Source organism: Sus scrofa, chromosome 1 (assembly GCF_054392235.1).
Source record: "Sus scrofa isolate SSC_HxYL_T2T_F1_AM1 chromosome 1, Sscrofa_HxYL_maternal_Yorkshire_Landrace_v2.0, whole genome shotgun sequence".
Lineage (NCBI taxonomy): Eukaryota > Metazoa > Chordata > Mammalia > Artiodactyla > Suidae > Sus > Sus scrofa.
Genome location: NC_139383.1, coordinates 19,239,114 through 19,264,989, shown reverse-complemented (window position 1 = coordinate 19,264,989; position 25,876 = coordinate 19,239,114). Strand labels below are relative to the sequence as shown.

General features: G+C 38.1%; 1 protein-coding gene across 4 annotated transcripts in view; it reads left to right on the top strand.

The window, feature by feature from the left end:
* GRM1 (glutamate metabotropic receptor 1) overlaps positions 1-25,876 on the top strand; it is a 390,429-nt gene that overhangs the window by 335,562 nt on the left and 28,991 nt on the right. For all 4 annotated transcript variants that reach the window (XM_021087033.2, XM_005659163.4, XM_021087041.2 and 1 more), the window contains exon 8: positions 6,013-6,943. In XM_021087033.2, the coding sequence (XP_020942692.1) occupies positions 6,013-6,943 (931 nt within the window). The remainder of the gene's footprint in view (positions 1-6,012; positions 6,944-25,876) is intronic.

The following is a 25,876-nucleotide window of genomic DNA, read 5'->3' as shown; positions in this document are numbered from 1 at the left end:
CCTAACAATAGCTTTATATAATTGAATTATTGAGTTAGAGCAATGATTATCTCTAGTAAAAGCTAGGTTTAGGCAAGTACTTATTATTAGTAAGAAGAATGTTAAAGGCTAGTTCAACTTTGTATAGCTTTTAACCAATAAAGAAGTATAAACAAGCACGAGCATTCAAAGGAGAGTATGATAGATATAAGAATCTTCTTAAGATGACCTTGTACAGAAGACCATTGTATAGTCATCGGCTTCCTCAAGGTTCTTCAGGTAATAGTCAACTTCCATGGGCCTTCAGCTTCTGGAGGTTCTCCTCAAAACCTCAGTTTAAAATCACCAAAGAATGTAATTTCCAGCAATATTAAGGTTTCCTTTTACTTGTCCAGAGATCTTGGAATGTATACAGCCTTGTATAATTTAGTTTCATAAATAAATATTCCAATGAAATGTCCCATTCCAACATGTTCCAATGAAATGTTCCCCCATGGGAACATGCCAACTAAGATCACAAAAATCTAATCATATTTTAACCATTGTAAGTACTGTGGCTTTTCAACAGGGGAATGCTGTAACCTATCCAGAAAATAAACTCTATTTAAACTAGTACTAGTGTACGTATAAGCCATAGAATGAGACAACTATATGCAATGCATTTGGAGTTACTCAAAGGATTCTTTTGCAGTCGTATCAGTCAATACCCCCCCTTACGTTTTTTCCAGATTAATTTAATTACAAATGAAGCATAAACTGGCCATATTGCTAACCTGGAAATGTTTTCCCATTAGCTTTTAATTTTGTGGCCAATGCTTTTTAACTGGGGTAAATTCTCTCATTTTTTTCCATCCAAATTTTATCTAATGTCTAGTGGTTATTTTATCAGGTGCTACCAGATAGTCATTCTGTTTTTGCCAGATATTATCCTCACACATCTTCCACGGCAATTATTCTGGCATTTCTTTTAAGAATTTCTTTTCTAGATTTTATGTACCTGTAACTGAACTCTTGAACTTTTCCGTGAATTAGTTATTATTAATAAATTACTTACTGTTGTTTTATATGGGACTCTTGTGAAGACTTTTAGAGCAGTCTGTTTAGCATGATCATCTCTAAAATATTTCTATTACATTTTACAGTGCTAGTACAGTATTAGCTTTTATAGTACTTTTTTAATTACTGCAAGTCTCAACATTTATGGCAGCAATTATTTTATATAATATCAATACATCAAGAAATTAATATTATTGTTTATTTTTAAAGAGTGCCTTGGGAGTTTCTGTCGTGGCTCAGTGGTTAACAAATCCAACTAGGAACCATGAGGTTGCGGGTTCAATCCCTGGCCTCGCTTTGTGGGTTAAGGATCTGGCGTTGCCTGAGCTGTGGTGTAGGTCGAAGATGCAGCTCAGATCCTGCATTGCTGTGGCTGTGGCTGTGGCCGGCGGCTATAGCTCCAATTGGACCCCTAGCCTGGCAACCTCCATATGCCATGGGAGTGGCCCAAGAAATGGCAAAATGGCAAAAAGGCAAAAAGACAAAAAAAAAGAGTGACTGACTATTTATTTTTTAAAATGTATCTGTATCATTTTAAATAAGTAAATTATTCTGAAAGCATACCAGCTATTAATTCATGTATCTGCCTCTTTTCTCTTAACAATTTGATATGCTATAAAGACCGCAATTTAGTTATTAAGATTGTTTATATTGTGATAAAGTATCACATTTTATAATGCTAGCTGAACTACTTATTGTATATTAAACTAAATAGTCTTCCTCTTTTATTTTTAGTGTAACACCCATAGTGAAACAATATTAAGTCAACATTTAGTACTGGGGTGTTCAATATTCTGTTCTAGGTAGGGACAATTATTGAATAACACAAGCACGATGCCGAGATTCTCCTCCACTGATTACAGAGCTGCTTCATTATGAGTATTACATCAGTGAATAGTAGTATGGGAAAGAGAAGTAGCAACAATCCATGGTTCACTAATTAGAAGAAGATGTTGGGTAGTTTCTGTTAATAATAGGGGTTTATTACGCATGGTAACCTTAGATTTAAAGACCTTGTATAGAACCTAAAGATATTTTGACTAATTTAGTTTGTGCCTGCTATTATCCTTAGGTAAGGAGACTAAGCACTGGCTATGAAATTAAGATGTTGGCTTTAATGGGTAAATTATCTATTACTCTGTAACAAATTACCCCCAAACTTAGTAGTTTGGATTTATTACCTCACAGTTTCTGGGTTATAAATATGGGCACAGTTTAGCTGGGTCCTCTGTTTCATGATCTTTCACAAACCTAAAATCAGGTGTCAGCTAGGGATGGGGTCTAGACTTGATTGTGGAAGGGTGCCCTTCCAAACTTACTTAGCTAGTTATTGGCAGAATATATTCCTCAAAAATTGTTAAATTGAGACCCTCTGCTTTTTTTTTTTTTTTCCTCATTGTTGGGTCTGGACTGCTCTCACCCCCTTTCCATGTGGACCTTAGCAACATAGAAGGTTGCTTCATCAGAGCCAGACAGAAAGCCTGCTAACGAGGTGGAAGCTATTATTAGGTCACTGAATCATGGGCGGGACATCCCATCAACTGCCATATTCTATAGAAAAGAAGCAAGTCATAGGCCCAGTTCATGCTCAAGGAGAGGGGACCACATAAGGACATGAATCCCAGGATGTGGGGATCATGGAGGACTATCTTAGACACTGCTTCCCACAATGAACAATGGATCTTTGATATTGCTACTCTGTTTATACATCTACATCATGTTGTTGCATATTCATATTTATACAAAAAAGAAAGGTTTTTGATGATCTAGGTATCTATGATGATCTGCATGCTTATGGCTCTGTTTCAATCCATCCTTCTATTTCTGTGGAGAATTTTATCCATAGGAATTCTGGGATAAAAGCTCTGATTTGGATAGTGTCTTAAATTATACATAGGACAGATATTTTCATGACTAAATCAGCTCTATTTGTTCATGCATAAGAATTATAGACCACCTTGTCTGGCAGTAAATCCCACGTGTTAAATGTGTGGGGTGTGTCACTGATAATGTATCCTTACAATAGCAGTCTCAAACTTTCAGCTGTAGGTTGGGGCATGGGAAGGCTGAAGATTTTCACTATTTGAGTGGTTTATTCAAACAGGGTATTTGATGTTCTACTAATAGTGAGATTATTAGCAGACATAAAGGCATCTATATCAATAAGAAAGAGATAATGTTTCCCTTGGGAGTTCAGAGGACAGACAGGGATTCTTGGAAGCTAGTGTCGTGTCTCCCATGGAGTTAAGTCATTAAACAGATTTTAGGTCGTTATCCTGAATTTTAGCTAATGTGGGATGATGATTCTTTAAATGACATTTTTATTTGCAGTATCTATAGGTTCTTATTTATAGGCTCCCAAATCATAGAGAATATAGGCCTTTTTAGATGTCTTACCTCAAGATTCATAACTATATTGATTTCTAGCTTATTTAATTTTTAAGTCTATCTGGAAATGTCTAGTCACATATTGGATATTTTCTAAGTTGATAATTTTTCATTCTAACTTTTTTTTTTTCTGTTTGATTGCCCTAATTCTAATTTGAACCCATTTACAGAGAGGATATAGTCCTTTTTATGTCAGCTATTGAGTCTATCCCATGATTGTTTGAAGGTTTTCTAAAATCTATCTTTAATCTTTATTTTAAATTTGTATTGAAAAGAAAGCTTCTGAAATTGCCTTATGTAATGCATTTTCTATTTTTATTTTTAAATGTTATACCACGGGGTTATTTAAATCATCCGTTTTCAAATATGCTGCTTTTTAAACATCTTCCTCCACAAGGCTAAAAATTAATTGAATTAATTGCTATATACCTGTAGTGCAGGACAATTAGTATCTAATAAAAATCCTGAATTCTGCAGAAAATATTGTGCCTGTATCCCTAAAGTTTAGGAAAAATTATTAATTATAGCTCTTAATTTAGCTCTAGACCAGGGTTTTAATTCAACTTCAACAGATCTGACTTGTGTTCTAGAAATTTAAAATGCAGTATTCTTTTCTAATAAAAACAGCAAAGTCAGAATCACTCATTTACAAAACCAGGTTGCAAAGAAAAAGAAAAATGCGAGGAGGGTAGCTTTAAGAAGGCTACAAAGACCTTGAAAAAGACTCCATTGGAATTTGAATTTAATTAATTAATTATTTATTTATTTAGTCTTTTGTCTATTTAGGGCCGCACCTGTAGCATATAGAGGTTCCCAGGCTAGGGGTCGAATCAGAGCTATAGCCACTGGCCTACTCCAGAGTCACAGCAACGTCAGATCTGAGCCATGTCTGCAACCTACACCACAGCTCATGGCAATGCCAGATCCTTAACCCACTGACAGAGGCCAGGGATTGAACCCAAAACCTCATGGTTCCTAGTCGACTAGATTCGTTTCCGTTGCACCACAACAGGAGCTCCTGGAGTTTGAATTTTATTGAGCATTCTCGGTATGTCAATTTAAGGAGGTGAATATTGACCATTCAGTATTTTATCTCTTAATTTGTCTATAGTTGTTTGTCAGTATTTCAGTTTGTTAATTATGTTATATCAAAAGTCCCTCATAGTAGTCATTGTTATTCTAGAGAGCTATCTATCTAATCATCTTTCTAAACTTTATCAAGAAAAAGGGAAGATTTAGAATTAAAATGTGACTTTTTATAGGAAGCAGTTTTTCTAGGAAGAGGTTGAGACTTTGACGTAGACAGACCCCTGACACAGAAGAGAGAGGAGCCACCGTGATGAGTCAGGAGCATGTCTTGCGAGTGGTTGGCACTGATTCCATTCCTGAATGGGTGGTGATCAGAAGCAAGGGCCGACACCCACCGTATAACACGCAAAAACAGTGTTCACTGAGCGGGGTGCTTGTTAAATGACTGAACAGGTTTAAAACAGGTTCTGGTAGTTCCTTGCTCTCATGGCTAGAGAACAATGAGTCTTTTCCTAAATTTATGGAAATACGTATTTTTATTCTCACAATTTGGGAAATATTGGCCCAGACCAAACACAAATCCTGTTTCTCTCTCTATGAAATAAAAAAGAGGCTTTACTCTGGAAGGGAAAGACAAGCCAAACATTTAGGAACACGGTGCTGTCTCTCCTTTCAAGAGATGGGTGAGGGGAGATTTCAGTCTTCGTTAGTACGTCTATTGGAGGCTGATAATGCACCCTGTAGAGATCATACAAAACTAAAGGGGTGAGTCTTAAAGTGAGTAATACAATATGTGGTAAAGGGGGGAATGAAGAGTCTCCTAAAGAATTCAAATGTAATTTATGTTCAGAACACTGCTGGAAGGCCAAAAACAAAATGAAACTTGTCTATGCGCTGGACTTGCCTCCTGACAATAGCTGCATAAAAATTTTTTAAAAAATGGTTTATTTCTTACTAACTTATTCTGTTACATTGTGACCATTGTAACCATCAATGGAAACATAATTTAGTTTCCTTCTTTTTCTTTCATTTTCTAAAAGTGTGGAACTGAGTTCCATCCAGGGAGCAGCATCTGTTTATAATGCTGGAAGAAAAGATTTTATAGGCTTAAGTATGTCACACCAGGATTGTAATGAGATTAGGTTTGGGAACATGATTGTCCAGAGAAAACAGTGCTGTATCTCGATTTGTATAACAGAGAGGCAATTTTTTTTTTCTTCTTTTCTGCACCTGAGGCACGTGGAAGTTCCCAGGCCAGGGATCAAATCTGAGCTGCAGCTGTGACCTACACTTCAGCTGCAGCAACCCCAGATCCTTAACCCATTGTGCCAGGCTGGGGATCCAACCCTCCCCTCCCCACCAACCCAAGCTTCTACAATTAGATTCTTAACACACTATGCCACAGCGGGAACTCCAAGAGGCACTTTTTTTTTAAAGAATTAAAAATAGCATAAATTATGGAAGATGCAAATATAGCTATGTCTCTGATAACTAGTAAGCACTGTTATTATTGATCAGTAAAATCCTGGATACATTTTAAAACTATTTTTCTCATCACAGGTTGTGAACCCATTCCTGTCCGCTATCTTGAGTGGAGCAACATAGAATCCATCATAGCCATTGCCTTTTCCTGCCTGGGCATCCTGGTAACCTTGTTTGTCACCCTCATCTTCGTGCTGTACCGGGACACACCAGTGGTCAAATCCTCCAGTCGGGAGCTCTGCTACATCATCCTAGCTGGCATCTTCCTCGGTTATGTGTGCCCTTTCACCCTCATTGCCAAACCTACTACCACATCCTGCTACCTCCAGCGTCTCCTGGTTGGCCTCTCCTCTGCCATGTGCTACTCCGCTCTAGTGACCAAAACCAATCGCATTGCACGCATCCTGGCTGGCAGCAAGAAGAAAATCTGCACCCGGAAGCCCAGGTTTATGAGTGCCTGGGCCCAAGTGATCATTGCCTCAATTCTCATTAGTGTGCAGCTAACCTTGGTGGTGACCTTGATCATCATGGAGCCCCCCATGCCCATTCTTTCCTACCCAAGTATCAAAGAAGTCTACCTTATCTGTAATACCAGCAACCTGGGTGTGGTGGCCCCTTTGGGCTACAATGGACTCCTCATCATGAGCTGTACCTACTATGCCTTCAAGACCCGCAATGTGCCCGCCAACTTCAATGAGGCCAAATATATTGCCTTCACCATGTATACCACCTGCATCATCTGGCTGGCTTTTGTGCCCATTTACTTTGGGAGCAACTACAAGATCATTACCACCTGCTTTGCAGTGAGCCTCAGTGTAACGGTGGCCCTGGGGTGCATGTTCACTCCCAAGATGTACATCATTATTGCCAAGCCGGAGAGGAATGTCCGCAGTGCCTTCACCACCTCGGATGTAGTCCGCATGCATGTTGGCGATGGCAAACTGCCCTGCCGCTCCAACACTTTCCTCAACATTTTCCGAAGAAAGAAACCAGGGGCAGGGAATGCCAAGTGAGTTATGTGACCCGGGTTTGCCTCCTCTTTTTCTCTTTCTGTCTCTGTCTATATCTCTGTCTCTCTTTCTTGCGTTCTCTCTTTTCTCTTTTCTTCTATTTGACCAAATCGTATTCTTCCATGTGCGCAATGTTTTACATTTCCTTTCTTATTCTTTTTTTTTTTTTCCAAATCTCACATTCTGTTGCAGTAGGAATGTTGTACTAAAGGTCTTTGTTGTTTTCATTTCTTTGGAAGAGCAAGGAGCTTGAAACCACAACCAGTTGAGCATCTCTTTAGTCTTACCTAGAATCTGCAGCTTCTGTTCTGCTCCTAATGTTTTCCCTCTCTATGGGTCTCACTTCTGTGAACTATCAACACATCACTGGCATCTGGTCAGACATGCAATCTCTAGTTTTAATTTTTAGTTTAGATCATGGTTGAGATTGTATATGATTTATTTGTCACTCTGGTTACATTATAGTGTCATCTTGTCACTATTACTCATCTTGAATGGAGAGAAAGGAAATTAAGGACCTGGGGAAATTTGATTATTCCTAAATTTGACTACAGCTGAGCACCAACTCTGTCCTAAAACAGGTTCCCACACGCAACTGTCCTACCATGGTCCTCTTATTTATTGAACTTTAATGTGTATTGTAATCTTGCACAACACTATACATGCATTGACCTATCTCTGGTACAGGGCTATGATCAGAATGGTTTCCTAGCCATAAAGCGCCAAATGAAATAAGAAACCAGATAAAGGTGAAGAGCCCCAAAAGTGAGAGTCAATGTGAACATCAAAGCCCAGATTATTTCTATTTTGGTAATTCTTCTGAGTAGTTTATGTAAAAAAACACATTCCTATCTTCTTCCTAACTCTGTTTTGCCAGGAAGCATATGCTAAAATTTGCATGTGTCATCTATTTCTGAGACCCATGAAAACAGATTTATGTCACATTTACAACTTTTAAAATAACATGGATGCTTAAAGTTCCAAAGGTAATTGAATTATACAGAAATTAAACAATTTTACCCAGTGGCAGTATTAATTTTACTTTTTGAAGCAGTTCTTTAGAAGTGAAGAATTTGGGGAGTTCCTGTTGTGGCTCAGCAAAAAACAAATCTGACTAGGATTCGGGATCATTCCCTGGCCTTGCTTAGCAGACTAAGGATCCAGCATTGGCCATGAGCTGTGGTGTAGGTCACACACTTGGCTCAGATCTGGCATTGCTGTGGCTATGGCATAGGCCGGCAGCTGTAGCTCCGATTAGACCCCTAGCCTGGAACCCTCCATATGCCATGAGTGCAGCTCTAAAAAGACAAAAAAAAAAAAAAAAAACCAAAAAAAGTGAAGAATTTTAATAGTAATAATAATAACATATAATTTTTATAGCTATTCTGTGCACCTAAACAAGTCAGCAAGGTAGGGTTAATGGGTATTATTTCCCCTCATTTTGTATGTGAGGACACCAAGCCACTGTGAAATTGTGTGCCTCTTAAGTTGCTCCACTTAACTATCCATTCTCTGTGTAGGTCCTAACTGGCCTGACATTTCTCATCTTAACATATGTCAAAAAAAAAAATCTACATGCTTTAAACTTCTGGATTTTGTATCTTTATTTGCCAAGCAGCAGCATGGGCATCTTGTACAGAAATCATATAATTGGTTTGAGGATCAGATGAGGGAATCTATGGGAAAATATATCTTTGATATCCATCAGGTTTTATTATTATTTCAGATAAAAACATCCTTAAATTTTTTCAGTGTTACAAACAAAGCCAATAGTTTACACCTACTTCTTGCCGTATCAATTTCAAGTTCTTCATGAGATGCTGATTATAAAAGTTGCTCAGTTGTTTTTTTCCTTGTCCTGTCTTTTCATTCTGGCCAACATCCCCTGGGTTCCAGTGGGCATGAAAGCAAAACAGCAGTGCCATGAAATGAGAAAAAAAATAAACCATAGCCACAGAGCCCAGATGCACAATGGCATCATGACAATTATCATTAAGAGGGGAGGGATGAGAGGAAACAAAATGAAAAGAAGGGAGAAAACACTCTTTAAACTGGAATGTTTGTAGCGACTAAGATATTTCCTTTATTGCGTCCCATATGGCTTTACAAGGGTTCCATTCCACCATGCACCATTACCCAGCTCCGTGTTTTCTAACTGCCTTGGTCATGGTTTTTCAGAAACTTTCATATGATTTTAGGTCATGAGTCATTTCTAAAAGCTGTTCTTCTAACCATTTAATGGAAAGAGAGAATCTATATAATGAAGATATCTTGTGTTGGTACTCAGGAGTATGTATTTTTGAAAGCTCTCTCAGTGATTCTGTGTAGAGACAGATATGGGCACCTGTCCAAGAGAGCAGTGACTAATCATTAGTCTGCATTGCTTGGCTGCTGGGATAAAATGAAGTGAGCTTATCATTTCTATAGTAGTCACGCATTTTGTATATTTCTGATTACTTTCTCACACCTGGAACTGCTTTCCTTAGAAGCTGAGAATACTGCGAATTTAGGAATTCATTTCGTTTGGAATCATGCTTTTGAGAGAAAAAATCAGCTTGATCTAAATTGGATTGGTTGTCTAGGAAGCACTGCTTTCACCAGTTAATGCATTGCTCAACTATTAGCTGTAATTGATCAAGCACTGTCAGATTATTATGGTGAGAAATATACTTCTAATTAGTAATTCTAATATGCAATTTTCTTAGTACAATTGATAGCTCCTCCAAAGTGTACCACATACCTGAGCTGACCCACAAGTGTTTTCTATAAAGCCTGAACTTCTATGGAAAACAACCATTTATTTACTGATCTTTCTCACTTACTCTGCTTTTACTTCTCTTGCAACTCTCTGCAAGACTGTACTTTTAAAATATAACAATAATCTCAGTGCCTCTGTTTTTTACCTTTTTATTGCTGTTTTGTGATTTCTGGTTTGGCTTAAAGTTACAAAAACCACAAACAATCTAATATTTTCTACAGCCACAAAAATATGGCAGAGTTTTGCCAACTGAAGTAAGGGGCTGAAAACTCTGGTGAACACATCACCCAATGAGTTTATTACCATTCTGGATGTGTAATCCCTGCGTTTATGGTGCACTGTGGGTGTTCGGCAGCCTGCATATGTAGCTATAAACACAGAACAGATGCTGTAATGAAGAGCTTCCAACTCATCTATCTGTTTGAATATTATGCTGAGGAGTTGCAAGTCCAAGTACATTCTCATAACAGGCTGTTTCTGAGATACATGGGAGGGATGATGTTATGTGTCTGCTTTTGCAAAGTTTACTTCAATTTGTTATTTAATTCACAGCCAGATATCTGACACAACCAAAAGCTTGGGAACTTGCATTTATATTTTCTGAAATGTAATTTAGGAGGAATTTAATCAATAAATTGAGTGATTGGGTGACTTGAGTTACTTTAGTTAGATGTCCTATTGGGCATAATCCTGTCCTGGAAGAGCAACTCAATCACATAATTACTTTCGACATCTCTAGTATCTTTAGCTGTTAGTTTAACGTATTTGAATGGGAAAATATTCAGGCCTAACTTAACATAAAGATGTTGGTAAAATTTCTTGGCAATAGAAGAAACATAGAAATCCATAGACGTTCATAATTAAGGAAATTATTTAGATCCGTGTTACTGATCACTTCCTTTTAAAACAAAATGAGTTAACTTTATACAATTAAAAAAAATTAAAACAATGTAAATGACATGCTTTCTCTAAAAAAAATAGTTATGTCAATAGCTAAATATCAAAGTGACATTTTTAGTTATTTTGGGGGGTACATAACCTTAATGAGTGCCCAAACAATTAGAGGGCACTTGGAGCTGAAATGTGACAATACACTCTGACTTATGGGGTGCATAACTGCATGCAAAACCGAAAACAATTATAATCACCAAAAAGGCATTATATTGATGCAAGAAGTAACTTTAAAACATAGGTTTCTAAGGAAGTAGAATATTAGTATGTTTCTGTGATTGTTTTTTAAGCATTTGAATATATGTTTTTAATGTGTGCAAAAGTAGATTGAAATGCTAAATGGAATGATGCTCTGAGGGTATTTTCCTCTTGGTCTGCTAGAAATTTTTTTTGTCCACAAGAAAAGGCACATAAGCCTGCAGCATTAGTGCTTATGCCCTGGGTAAGCATCTTGTCTTTCCTCCTTTGATTATGAAAGGAAATACGACAGCGAGCCAACAGACATCATAATCAAAGAGGGATAACATGTTCTCTTTCATAGAAAGACCTCATTCACTATTCTAGCTCGTAAATGAGAAAATCTGTCATTTTGAAATCGTTTTTCCCTTAATCAAACAATAAGTGGCTTTAAAAGTTACTATAATTCTTCATTTGATTTTACAGTAAATATCAAAAGATTTTATTGCAGCACTTGCCATAGAATTTCACTACTTGAGAGTAACATTTATGGTGGATCTACTGCTTATTCATTCATGTATTCATTCGATCAGTGATTGTTTCAAGAATAATATATGCTTCATAAAAGCACTTAGGTATTTGATGTGGTGATAGTAATATTTAGGATAAAAAACATTAGACGCAGGCACAGATTGCACCAGTCTTGCAATACAGTAAGGGAGACTAAAACATATAATTAAATCAGAGTTCTCTCATAGTACAGTTGGTTAAGGCTCCGACATTGTCACTGCAGCAGCTTGGACTGCTGCTGTGGTGTGGTTTCAATCCCTGGCTTGGGAACTTCCTTATGACAAAAAATAATAATAATATATATACATTTAAAACTAAATATATAGTTAAAACTAAATATATGGTTAAATGCCATAATAGAAGGTCAATATAATATTTTGAGGGTCCAGGGAAAAGAGATTAAATCTAGCTAAACAGAATGGTATTTGGGGAAAGAAGGGGAAAGACTTCCTGATAAAAGTATTAAAGGGGCCTTTGAACTTAACTATTATTATTATTATTATTATTTGTCTTTTTAGGGCTGCACCCATGGCATATGGAGGTTCCCAGGCTAGGGGTCTAATCAGAGATGTAGCTGCCGGCCTTTGCCACAGCCACAGAAATGCCAGATCCGAGCCACGTCTGCAAACTACACCACAGCTCAGGGCAACGCCGGATCCTTAACCCACTGAGTGAGACCTGGAATCAAACCTGCAACCTCGTGGTTCCTAGTTGGATTTGTTTCTGCTGCACCACGATGGGAACTCCAACGTTCTTTTTGTTTGTTTCTTTGTTTTGCTACTTTAGGGATGCACCCTCTGAACTTAACTTTAAAGGATTTTTTCAACAGGAGAAATTGTGCCATGAGAGACCATTTTACATGTAGAAAGTAATGTAAGTGAAGATTCAGAAATGTTAGTGCACTTTTGGGTCAAAACATGGAATTTGTTATGAATGAAATACATGGAGAGATGTAGTGTTGGGTAAATTTGTAAAGGTAGAAAGAGGACAGACAGTAATCAGTGTTCTAAGAAAAAAAGCTTGGATGCATTTTATACGAACCACAACATGCATGAATGATTTTTGTGAAGTTTTATGATCATGTAGTATTATGGGAAGAGACTGACTATAGAAAGACTATAGCATGCTACAGTAATCCAAAACAGGTTAAGGAGTTCCCTGGTGGCTCAGTGGGTTAAAGATCTGGCATTGTCTCTGCTGTGGCTTGGGTTGCTGCTGTTGCCTGAGTTCAATTCCTGGCCCAGGAACTTCTGCATGGGTCAGGCAGGCATGGCCAAAAAACAAAACGAAACACACACACACACACACACACACACACACAAAACCAAAAGACAGGTTAAAAATAAAAGGCTTAAATTAGAGCAGTGGAATAGAAGTCAAATCCCAAGTATGCATATGAAAAAGTTTTCTGAGCTTGATTCATTAGAACTGGAATTTTGATTTTTATAGAGGAAGAAAGGAATAAACAATAGCATACAATTCTCGTGATTTGAGAAAAATACAACTATCATAAAAAAGTGATAGGGGATCCAGGAATAGAGCTGGGGAAATGTTGGTAAGTTGGTTTTCAGACTCAATCAATTGAAAATCCTATAAAGGCATTCAAACAGAAGCATCCATAAGCTATTTAAAAATTTAAGTCAGGAGCTTGAGAGAAAGGTCTGGCCAGAGCTCTAGATTTGAAGCATAATTGTCAGAATGTTTACAGTGGCCAAAAGAATGATTATGACATGAGAAAAGAAGAAAGTAGGAGGAAGAACACTAGGGAATACTTATATATGAGATAAGATAAATAAGGAAAAACCGAAGACGATAAACAAAATGGAATTTAAAAAATGGGAGAAACAGAGGAATTTCAGTATCAAAGAAAGCAAGAAGGAGGCTGTATTTTAGTCAGCTCTGTTGCCATAGTAAAATTCTACAGACTGAATGGCTGAAAAGACAAATATTTATCTCCTCACAGTTCTCGAGGCTGGAAGTCCAAGACCAGGGGGTCAGGATGGTTGAGTTCTGGTAAGACCTCTCCTCTTGGTTTGCAGACAGCTGTCTTCTAGCTTTGTGCTCACATAACTAATTTTCTGTACAAGCATAGGGACGGAGAAAAAGAGAGAAGGGGTGTCTTGTGTCTCTTATGATAAGAGCACTAATTTGGACCCCACTCTCATGACTTCATCTAACCCTAATTACCTCCCAAAGGCTCCACCTCCTAATACCATCACATTGGGGGGTTAAGATGTTGACGTATGAATTTGAGGGGGACAAAACCATTCAGGCCATCACAGGCTGTTTCGAGAAGATAGAACTTGGGATCCTTGGGATCCCCAAGAATGGAGACTCTGTGGCTATTCTTGAGTGGTTTCAGTAGTGTGGTGTGAGTAGAATTGTTATTGCCATAAGTGGAGGGGTTTGTCATGAAAGGAATTGAGAGGTTTAGACAGTATCTAAGGAGACCAGGGAAGACAGAGGCGTGCTATAAGAGAGGAGAAAATTAAGTTTGCTTGTAATTCCTAAGGAGCTGACAAAGAAAAATTGGAAATATAAACCAGAGATCATACGGTTTATGCTGGGCAGTCTGTCCCAGAACTGTGTCATTGCAATAGAGCCACTGGACACCAGCTGGCAACTGTGACAATGAAGGACCAACTCTGAAAAATACTTTGGTTGTAGTTGATGCTGGTTCTCACTTAGCTATGTGTGTGTTGCTTGACATTAAAAAAAAAGAAAAAGAAAAAAAAAAGGCAGAAAAATCAAGCTGGGACTTTAATTAAAAATTAAAGCAATTTTAGAGGAATTTTAATTAAAATCCTAAAATACAGCCCTTACTATTGATTTCATCATATCTCTGGGCTTACAAACATTGATTGTAAGATTTGAGGTGGAATAAATGAGGGAAAGCTGGAAAGTAAGGCGTGCTATCCGGGAGTTATGGGTGGAGCTGGAAGATTTCCAGCTCAGAGGTATCGGTCATTTGCAGAAGAAGGGCATTGTGTATTCAGTACCAGACTCAGTGGAGAATGAAACAGTTACCTTCATTCAGCTGGGATTGGAAGGGACTAAAAATGCAACTCCTTGGCTCTCCTCCTGACAGCCCATCACAGAGCCTGAGCCTGCCAGCAGGAGGGTATTTTGTTTGGATTAAAGCCTTATGCCCCCTGAAAAAAACAAGCTAAAATGCCTTCACTCGCAGGAATATGTGACATTTTCTGACCTAAAAGCATGTAGTTTAGAATGAAATTATCTGTTATTCAGAATGAAAATAGTAAGCTGTGTGTTGAGGAGTTGCCGCTGTGAGAGACCAGCTTCAGCAGCCGTGGACTTTACAGCAGGGAAGGGGTGAAGGATATTAGGATGAGGAAGGATGGACACAACTTATACCCCAGAAGGTGCAGCAAATTTGCCATCACCATGGTTTCCTTGCTTTTTCCCTCTGTGAATAATGTACTTATTCTGCAAACAGCACGGAAATGAAAATAGCTACTTTTAATACTCATGTTTAGGCTCTATACTGAGACCATGGGACATAGATTGTGCTACAACTTCAAAGAGAATATATTCCTTTTGAATATAGGTCACCTTCTATATTTCTTTCAAATTCAAATAAACTTACATGACATACATCGTCTAGTTCTCAAACAGTATTTTATTCTATGTTTATAATGTGTAGTTTCTGAAATGAATTCAGAAATGTTGCTTATGAATATCCAAAATGGGAGTTCCCGTCGTGGCTCAGTGGTTAACCAATCCAACTGGGAACCATGAAGTTGTGGGTTCGGTCCCTAGCCTTGCTCAGTGGGTTAAGGATCTAGCATTGCCATGAGCTGTGGTGTAGTTTGCAGATGCGCCTTGGATCCCGCACTGCTGTGACTCTGGCGTTGGCTGGCAGCCGCCGCTCCAATTCGACCCCTAGCCTGGGAACCTCCATATGCCATGGGAATGGCTCAAGAAATGGCAAAAAGACAAAAAAAAAAAAAAAAAGAATATCCGAAATGATCCAGAGTAGGTACATACAACACTATTGTGCAAATAAAGAAACTAAGACTTGGAAATTTCAAGGTCATTTTTATCAGAGGAACGAATGGGACTAAAATCATTGTTTCCTGGATAAAATCATTTATTTTTATCATTATTATTAAAATACAATTTTAAACACTTTTATGTATATTGCCTAAATAATCTATTCATTCATCCATATATTCAATAAAATAAATAGACATGGAGCCCGCCCTCAAGAAGCTCATAGTTTATTGGTATAAAACACTGTTATGATAAAATCCAGTGAGTGAAATGATAGGAAACGGTATACTGTGGTGAATCAGGTGTGTGGATAAGTTTAGAGTCAAGTTTATTGAGTCTGGGTTCGTTATTTTTACAAGATCCGACTCTATGTAACAGATACTTTCATTTCCCCTAGTTTCACTCTATGTAACAGTCACCTGTTAAATGAAAGAAGCTATCAGAGGACACACTGGAGGCCTGCAGGCTGAACATGACCAAGGATATTCTTAGATCACAAGAATAAAACTTACAGTTTCATTAATTAAAACTCTTAGGCTACCGCACCTGCAGCCCAAAAAGAAAAAAAAAAAAACAAAAAAACAAAAAACTCTTTGGTACAAGTTACAGAAGCCAACCTAAGTAGCTTACGAAATTTATGTTCCCTTTATATAAATAAATGGGAAAATTTATATAGCATATACAGCACAGCGTCTAGCATATAGTAAAATCTCAATGATTGTTAGATAATGACATTAAAGTTATGAAAATAGGGGAGGAGATATGGAAGTTCATGCTAACATAAAACTTTGCATGGTTACCCCTTCCTGTAAAGAGAGTTCTAAATACTGGGCATATGCATCATTACTCTCAGCTCGTAATACCCACAGTGTAGAATGGAGGAACTGTGCATCTGCCAAAATTCAAGGCATGCAGGTGCTCCTCAGTGTGAGATGTGTATGAAGAAGACACCCTTGGAGTTCCTGCTGTAGTGCAGCGGAAACGAATCCGACTAGGAACCATGAGGGTTCAATCCCTGGTCAGCGGGTTAAAGATCTGGCATTGCCATGAGCTGTGGTGTAGGCATAAGCTGGCAGCTATAGCTCTGATTCAACCCCTAGCCTAGCCCTGGAATCTCCGTATGCCACAGGTGTGGCCCTAAAAAGCAAAAAGAAAAAAAGAAGGACACCCTGTTTGACATGACTTGGCAACCTGTCCATGCTTGGCCACAACCAAAGAAAGATGAGATCATTTGCAGTCCATCTGTTAGCCTTGGTGTTCAGTGTAAAGTGCTACCTCTTAAGAGGGAAGCAGGCCATGTGAGCAAGTAGTTCAAACTAGTTCAAGAACAAAAATACTAACAGCCTACACAGTGAAGAAACTAAGAAGAAAGTACCAGTGGATTTGGAAGTTTCCAATCATGAGAAGAGTGACTATAGGCTCATTAATTAGAATTCTGGCTGCAAGTTATAGAAGCCAAATTAAGCTGGCAGAAGGGAATGGGGTCTTTAATAGAAAGGATATAAGGAATACTGTCAGGTACCTATGGTAACAAAGTTTGGAATGCTTCTGGACCACAAGGTGGACCAGGCTCTGAGGAAAAGGGTTCCAACCCTCTATGTCATCTCCTAGTTCCCTGCATACCTCCTTTGTCTTCTCTTCATAGATATGCTTTCTCCACTCCTTGGCCTCTCCCAAGTTTGCATGCTTTTATAGGCCCAGTTACCAAAGAGACTGCTTTAATTCCCTTGACCCACATGGTTCTATAAGATACGGACAGAAACTGACTGGTGTTGCCTGACTCAGATGTCTATTCAAGGTCAGAAGGATAATGGACAAAGGATGGAGTCACAGAGTGTAAGATTGTCTTCCAGAGGCCCATGGCTCCCATTCTTCATGGGTAAGATCAGGGAGGCAGTTCCCAGAGAAGGGGTATGAGTGTCATGTGAGCAGAAGCCCTGCAAGTGCCACCACCCATCCTTTCTTCTTGGGCATCTGAAAAAGCCAGTACTAATCACCAGCCTTTAGATTTAGAAAAATTGAGGAAAAGAAACTTCAGAACCTGCAGGTGGTAATCAGCCAGCCACATAATCACCCAGCTATTCAACATCTGCGTGACTATTACAAACTCCAGCAGACATACCAATGGAGGGGTGAGAAAATGCATCACTCTGGCAGAGCCTTTGTTGTAAAGGTATGAGGTGAAGAGTCAAACAGATTTAAAAACTAGGCTTGTCTTTGCTACTTTATAGAGAATCCTGATTATAGAATGCTTCTCAGTTCCCTCAAGATGAACAAAGAGGAGGAAAAAAGGTGTTTTTGTTTGGTTTTTAAGAAATATGGATCATTAGGACATTGTCTTCTGAGTGAATTCAAACGCATCATAAATTAAGAGCCAACAATAAAATACTACTTATTGTTAACACTGGTTAATTGAACAGAAAAAGAAAATCAGCAGATATTTAATCAGGTTAACCTGAAGGTATGTCTCTAATTTGAGTTTATTTCAAAGGGGTAAGTGAAATCTCCTATAACTGAAGGAAATTTAATAATACCCTCTATGCAGATTATCTTCAAGATAAATGAGGATTCTGCTACTAACAAAATTAGGCCAAGTCCCCAGTGATGCTGCTAAAGATATTGAAAAACAACAGCTTAAAAAAAATCAATAACAACAGAAAATACTTTCCCTTATTTCTTAGTTATAAAAATATATACTGTTAGCTTGCTCCCAGTAAATGCTCTCAAACACTGTGGGACTTAATGTCATTTTCCACTTGACTAAACTCTGCATTGCTTATGTTAGTTGGCATAGATGGGTGTGGGGTGGGGGAGTAGGAAAAGTGCTAACAGAAAAACAATGACGGCGTACATGATCAAAGTAGATTAAAAAGTAAAGTAAAAGAAGTTCTGATAATGGAGCAGCTTGAGTAGGATGTCAGGGGCTCAGAGGGCTGGCTGTGGATATGTCACCAGGCAATTCTATGACTCTAGCCACTGATTCTATCCGTGTTTTATTGAAAGTGATGGAATTGCAAGCAATTTTAGTAAGGTTTTTTTTTTAAACTCTGAATGTTTAAAGTCAAAAGTTATTCCAGGGCTGATCCTAGTATAAAATCACTTTGAATCTGATGGTTAGAATGGACTCAAGGCCTGATGCACCCCTTTTAAGACTGGGAAAGGAAGCACTGATGATTCATTCACTCAAGCACTTACCATGTGCTGGCCATTGGGACAGGGGCTTGGAATACAGTGGCGAAAAAAACGGATTCAGTCCCTGCCTTTGTAGAAATTTGGAATCTAGCCAGGAAACCAGGCATTATTAAGAGGATCTAATCAGTCCCAGTGTGTGGAGGCTGGAAACGTTCTCAAGAGGTATTACTTAGGCTACAACTTCTGAAGGAGGAAGAGGGGAAAAAATACTGGTGGCTGAAGGACATGAAGCAATTCCTAGAGAATAAAGGAAAAGTGTGATAAGGAAACAGAACCATGAGGTTGTGGGTTCAATCCCTGGCCTTGCTTAGTGGGTTATGGATCCAGCATTGCCCTGAGTTGTGGTGTAGGTCACAGACATGGCTCGGTTCCCAAGTTGCTGTGGCTGTGGTGTAGGCTAGTAGCTGTAGCTCCTATTGGACCCCTAGTCTGGGAACCTCCATATGCTGCATGTGTGGCCCTAAAAAGAAAAAACAAAAAAACAAAAAAACCTCAAAACTTACATCAGTAGTTCCTCCTTTGACCTTATATGGTTTAACTGGGACTGTCATGATGCTATTTAAATCATGTGTCTTAGCAAAAGGGTGGTAGCATATGCTAAATATGGTAATTCACCTCAGATTTCAGTATAATGTTCCCTTTCACCTAGCTTCTTTTGCCTTTCACCCATATTTCTATATTGGCTACATACAGAAATGCTACTCTTCAAGGACCATTAACTCCCTGATTTCATGTAAAAAGATTCAGACCCTATATCTACTGTCTTGTGTTTTAACTAACAGGATTTGTGGCTTGAATGTGCCTGGCATTTGAATGCATTTTGTCTTTCTTCAAGGGAGAGTAGATTGTTGCTAGAGTACCGGATTCTTTTCTTGAATGGTCATTAACTTACATTAGACTCCCAAATTCCCTTAAAATTTCCTTCCTTCCTTCCTTTCTTTTTTTCTTCCTTCCTTCCTTTCTTTTTTCCTTCCTTTCTTTCTTTTTTTCTTTCTTCCTTCCTTTCTTTTTTCTTTCTTCCTTCCTTTCTTTTTTCTTTCTTCCTTCCTTTCTCTTTTCTTTCTTTCTTTCTTTCTTTCTTTCTTTCTTTCTTTCTTTCCATGTTTAAATTTTTTATTAAAGTATAGTTGATCTACAATGTTGTGTCCATTTCTGCTATACAGCAAAGTGACCTGGTCATACACATATATATCATATATATATACATTCTTTTTCTCATATTATCTTCCATCATGTTCTATCACAAAAGATTGGATATAGTTCCCTGTGCTATACAGCAGGACCTCATTGCTTATCCATTCTGACTGTAATAGTTTGCATCTACAAACCCCAAACTCCCAGTCCACCCCATTTCCTTCCCTTCCCCTTTGGCAACCACAAGGTTGTTCTCCATGTCTGTGAGTCTGTTTCTATTCTATAGATAGGTACATTTCTGCCACATTTTAGATTCCACATATAAGTAATACCATATGGGATTTGTCTTGCTCTTTCTAAATTATTTCATTTAGTATGAGAATCTCTAGTTGCATCCATGTTGCTGTGAATGGTATTATTTCATTTTTTTAATGGCTGAGTAGTATTCCATTATATATATGTACCACATCTTCTTAATCCATTCATCTGTCAGTGGACATTTAGGTTGCTTCCATGTCTTGGCTATTGTGAGTAGTGCTGCTATGAACATATGGGTACATGTATCTTTTTGAATTGTAGTTTTGTCCAGATATATGCCCAGGAATGGGATTGTTGGGTCGTATGGTTCCATATGTAGTTTTCTGAGGAACCTCCATACTGTTTTTCCAGAGTGGTTATACCAATTTATGTTCCCACTAACAGTGTAGGAGGGTTCTTTTTTCTCCATGCCCTCTACAGCATTTGTTGTTTGTAGACTTATTAATGATAGCCATTCTGACTGGTGTGAGGTGATACCTTAATGAAGTTTTGATTTGCATTCTCTAATAATTAGTGGTGTTGAGAATTTTTTAATGTGCCTGCTGGCCATCTGTATGTCTTCTTTAAAGAAATATCTATTTAGGTCTTCTGCCCATTTTTTTTAGTGGGTTGTTTGTTTTTTTGTTGCTGAGTTGTATGAGTTGTTTGTATATTTTGAAGATTAAGCCTTTGTAAGTTGCATCATTTGCAACTATTTTCTCCCATTCTGTAAGCTGTCTTTTCAGTTTTTTTTTTAATGGTTTCCTTTGCTATGCAAAAGTTTCTAAGTTTAATTAGACCCCATTTGCTTATTTTTGTTTTTATTTCTATTGTCTTGGGAGACTGAAATTTCCTGTCTTTAATCCCCTAATGGGATTTTTTTTTCTATTTCTGGCCACCCCTGCAGCCATACGGAAGTTCCTGGGCCAGGGATTGAATCAGAGCAACAGCTGTGACCTACACCACAGCTGAAAGAACACTGGATCCTTAACTTGCAGTGCTGGCCCAGGGATTGTACTGGCGCCTCCAGAAACAAGTCACATCATTAACTCACTGATCAATGGCACAAACTCTAATATAAAGCAAGTTTTTGGTCTTTGGTCTTTTTTTTTTTTTTTTTTTTTTTTTTTTGGTGGCCATATCTGAATGGTGAATGATGAGAAAAATGACTGCAAGTCTGAGAACCAGGTCCTAGTTGATCCTTAGGGAATGTGTTCACATGCATAGACTCTGCAAGGGTGAGGCTATGGGTAGTGAGGCACCTCTTGCATGGGCTATGGGCAATGGGGCCCCTGTTGCATGGGCTACAGGTGGTGGTGCCTCCTGCATGGGCTAAGTATGACAGGGTACCTCTTGCATGGTCTACAGGCAGCAGGGGCAAATCATCACAGTCATCTCAGACTCCAGAGGTGGGCCTGGCCTGCCCACCACCACCACTAGGCAGCACCTGTGACCCCAGTCATCTCAGAGGTCAGCATAGAGGGAGGCACTGCAACTGAGCACCACCTATTGTTGCTCTCACTCCCCTGGGAATGGACATGCCCTGTCAACTGCCACTGCCAAATGCTCTGGGTGCTGCCTATATGTGCCTGAGGGCCACTTCCTCTTCCCTGGGCTCTGCAACTAGGACCAACAGCCTGTACCACCTTCCAGTGGGTCCTTGTCACTGTCAAGGGCCCAGAAACCAGGCAATGGCTACTAGCCCTGCTCATTGCCTCCATCCATCTGGAAGCATACACAGCACCCTATCAAGGGGATAACAGCTTACATAGACTGAGGGAAGAGACAGCAGGCATCCAAACCAAAAGCAGCCCTCACACCAAAAATAAATAGCAAGCCCTCACAAAATATCTAGGGGTGCTCTTGCATATAAATAGCCCTCCAAGACTTCAGTGGTTGTTTTCCCTAAACTCACAGAATAAGAGAAATATTAGCAAAATGAAGACACTCAGGAACCATTCCCAGTTAAAAGAACAGGAGAATTCTCCTGAAGCAGCAAACAATGAAACAGACTTCTGCAGTATAACATACTAAACAGACACTAAGTTGAAAAAGGAGATAGTGAAAATACTGAGGGAATTAAGGGTGAATATGAAGGAATTGAGAGCAAAATGAATATTACTGCAGATTACTTTAGAAAGGAACTAGAAAATATAAGGAGGAACCAAGAAAAATTAGAAAATTAATTTGCAGAGACACAAGTTGAGTTAAAGGCACTAAAGAGTAGAATGAATAATGCAGAGGAATGAATTAGTGACTTGGAAGATAGAATAATGGAAATCACCCAATCAGGACAGCAAAAGAAAACCAAGTGAAAAAACATGAAAGAAATGAAACCTGTGTGATAATATAAAGCAGGTCAATCTACACATAATAGTGATTCCAGAAGGAGAAGAAAAAGAAAAAGGGATCAAAAGTATATTTGAAGAAATTATGGCAGAAAACTTTCCAAATTGGAAGGAAACAGATATTGAGATACAGGAAGCACAGAGGGCCCCAAACAGGCCCACATCAAGACATATTATAATAAAAATGGCAAAAGTTAAAGATAAAGAGAGGATTCTAAAGGCAGTAAGAGAAAAACAGCTAATTATAAGGGAACTCCCATAAGGCTATCAGCTGATTTCTCTACAGATACACTACAGGCAAGAAGAGAGTGGCAAGATATATTCAAAGTTCTAAAAGGGAAAAATTTGCAACCTAGACTACTCTACCCAGCCAAAATGTCATTTAAAATAGAAGAAATAAAGAATTTCTCCATCAAACAAAAACTGAAAAAGTAGAGCAATACCAAACCCATTCTTTTTTTTTCTTTCTTTATAGGGCCACACCTGTGACATATGCAAGTTCCCAGGATGGGGTCAAATTAGAGCTGCAGCACCCAGTCTAACCACAACCACAGAAAAATCAAATCTGAGCCATGTCTGTGACCTACACCACAGCTCATGGCAATACCAGATCCTTAACCCACTGAGGGAGGCCAGGGATTGAACCCACATCCTCATGGATACTATTTGGGTTTATTACCACTGAGCCATAATGGAAACTCCTACTAAACCCATTCTAAAAGAGATACTGAAAGGGCTGTTCTAAATTAAAAAAGAATAAGAAGAAACAGGATAAAAGAAATCACAACTGGAACGTAATGACTTAAGCCAGTATACAGATCTAAAATGAGAAGAAAAAAAAAGCTGTTGTAAAAGCAACATAAACACAAGGAAGGGCAAAAGGATAAACATGAAGATGTTAAAAAAGGACATCAAAATCATAAAATGTGGATAAGAAAAGTAAGAAAATCTAGACTCGTATTTTAGAATGTGTTTGAGCCTGTATGACTTTCAGGCTAAAGCAATCAGATATAGGAAGGGATTACCATACTTGAAAAATCGGAAGGAAACAGATATCAAGATACAGGAAGCACAAACCAAAACCAAACAATACATTCACAAAAACTAAAAAGAAGAGGACACAAGCATAAAATAAAAGGAAATCATCCAACCAAAAAAAGAAAGAACCAAAGGAGAAATAGAATTAACTGGAAAATAAGGTTTAAAATGGCAATAAGCACATATTTATCAATAATTATCTTAAATGTCAATGAACTGAATGCTCCAATCAAAAGACTTAGAGTGGCAGTTCAGATAAAAAAATCAAGAGCCTACAATATTCTGCCTACAAAAAGACCCATCTGAGGGCAAAGGACATATATAAATAGAAATTGAGGGGATGGAAAAGGATACTTCATGCAAATGGAAAAGATAGGAAAGCAGGAGTTGCAATATTCATATCAGACAAAATAGACCTTGAAACTAAGGCCATAAAGAAAGACAAAGAAGGAAACTATTTAATGATAAAATGATCAATACAAGAAGAGGATATTACACTCATCAATATATATGTGCTTAAAATATAGGAGTACCCAAACACATATAATAAATACTAACAGACATAAAAGGTGAAATTGATGGGAATACAATAATAGTAAGAGATTTTCACACCCCACTCACATCAATGCACAGATCCTCTAGAGAGAAAATCAGTAAGGAAACAGAGATCCTAAATGGCAATAGAAAAGTTAGACTTAATTGATATTTTCAGGACATTATATACAAAAAAATCAAAAATACATTCTTTTCAAGTGCACATGGACCATTCTCAAGGATTGAACACATACTGAGGCACAAAACTAACCTCAACAAATTTGAGAGTATAGAAATTATTTCAGGTATCTTCTCTGACCACAAATGACATGAAGCTAGATCAACCACAGAAAACAAAATGAGAAAAAACTGACTACATGGAGACTAAACAACATGCTACTAAAAAACCAATGGGTGAATGAGAAAATCAAACAAGAAATTAAAAAATACCTTGAGACAAATGATAATGAAAACACAACCATTCAAAATCTATGGGATGCTGCAAAAGCAGTTCTTAGAGGGAAGTTCAGAGTGATACAGGTCTTCCTCAAAAAAACAAGAAAAAATCTCATATCAACAACTTAACCTACCACCTAAAAGAATTAGAAAAAGAAGAATAAACAAAACCTAAAGTCAGCAGGATAGAAGTCATAAAGATCAGAGAGGAAAGCAATAAAATAGAGATTCAAAAAAAAAAAAAACAGAAAAAAATCGATAAAACCAAGAGCTGTTTCTTTGAAAGGGTAGACAAAATTGACAAACCTTTGGCCAGACTCACCAAGAAGAGGCGAGAAAGAAGTCAAACAAAATAAAAACTGAAAAAGGAGAAATCTCACTGGATATAGTAGAAATACAAAAAACCATAAGAGAATACCATGAACAATTATATGCCAAGGAATTTGACAACCTAAAAGAAATGGACAACTGTCTAGAGACATACATCCCACCAAAACTGAATCAAGAAGAATAGATCAGGGAGTTCCTCTTGTGGCACAGTGGTTAATGAATCCGACTAGGAACCATGAGGTAGCGGGTTCGGTCCCTGCCCTTGCTCAGTGGGTTAACGATCCGGCGTTGCCGTGAGCTGTGGTGTAGGTTGCAGACGCGGCTCAGATCCCACGTTGCTGTGGCTCTGGCGTAGGCCGGTGGTTACAGTTCCGATTCGACCCCTAGCCTGGGAACCTCCATATGCCGCGGGAGCGGCCCAAGAAATAGCAACAGCAACAAAGACAAAAAGACCAAAAAAAAAAAAAAAAAAAAAAAAAAAAAAAAAAAAAAAGAAGAATAGGTCAATTGAACAAACCAATCACTAGAAGTGAAATTGAATATGTATAAAAACACTCACTACAAACAAAAGTCCAGAACCAGATGGCTTGACAGGTGAATTCTATCAAACATACAAACAACTTATATCCATCCTTCTTAAACGTTTCCAAAAGGTTGAAGAAGAAGGAACACTCCCAAAGACATTCTATGAAGTTACCATCCTCCAAATACCAAAACGAGACAAAGATACTACCAAAAATCATTACAGGCCAGCATCTTTGATGAATATAGATGCAAGAATTCTCAACAAAATTTTAGGCAACCAAATCCAACAACATATAAAAAAGATCATACATTATGACCAAGTGGGATTCACCCCAAGTTCACAAGGAAGGTTTGACATATCCAAATCAATCAATGTCATACACCACATTAACAAAAGAAAAGTCAAAAACCATATGATCATATCAATAGATGCAGAAAAGGCATTTGAAAAAATTCAAATATTCATTCATAATAAAAACTCTTATCAAAGCGGGAATAGAGGGAACATACCTTAACATAATAAAAGTCATTATGACAAACCCACAGCCAATATATACTCCATGGAGAAAAGCTGAAAGACTTCCCACTAAAATCTGGAACAAGACAAG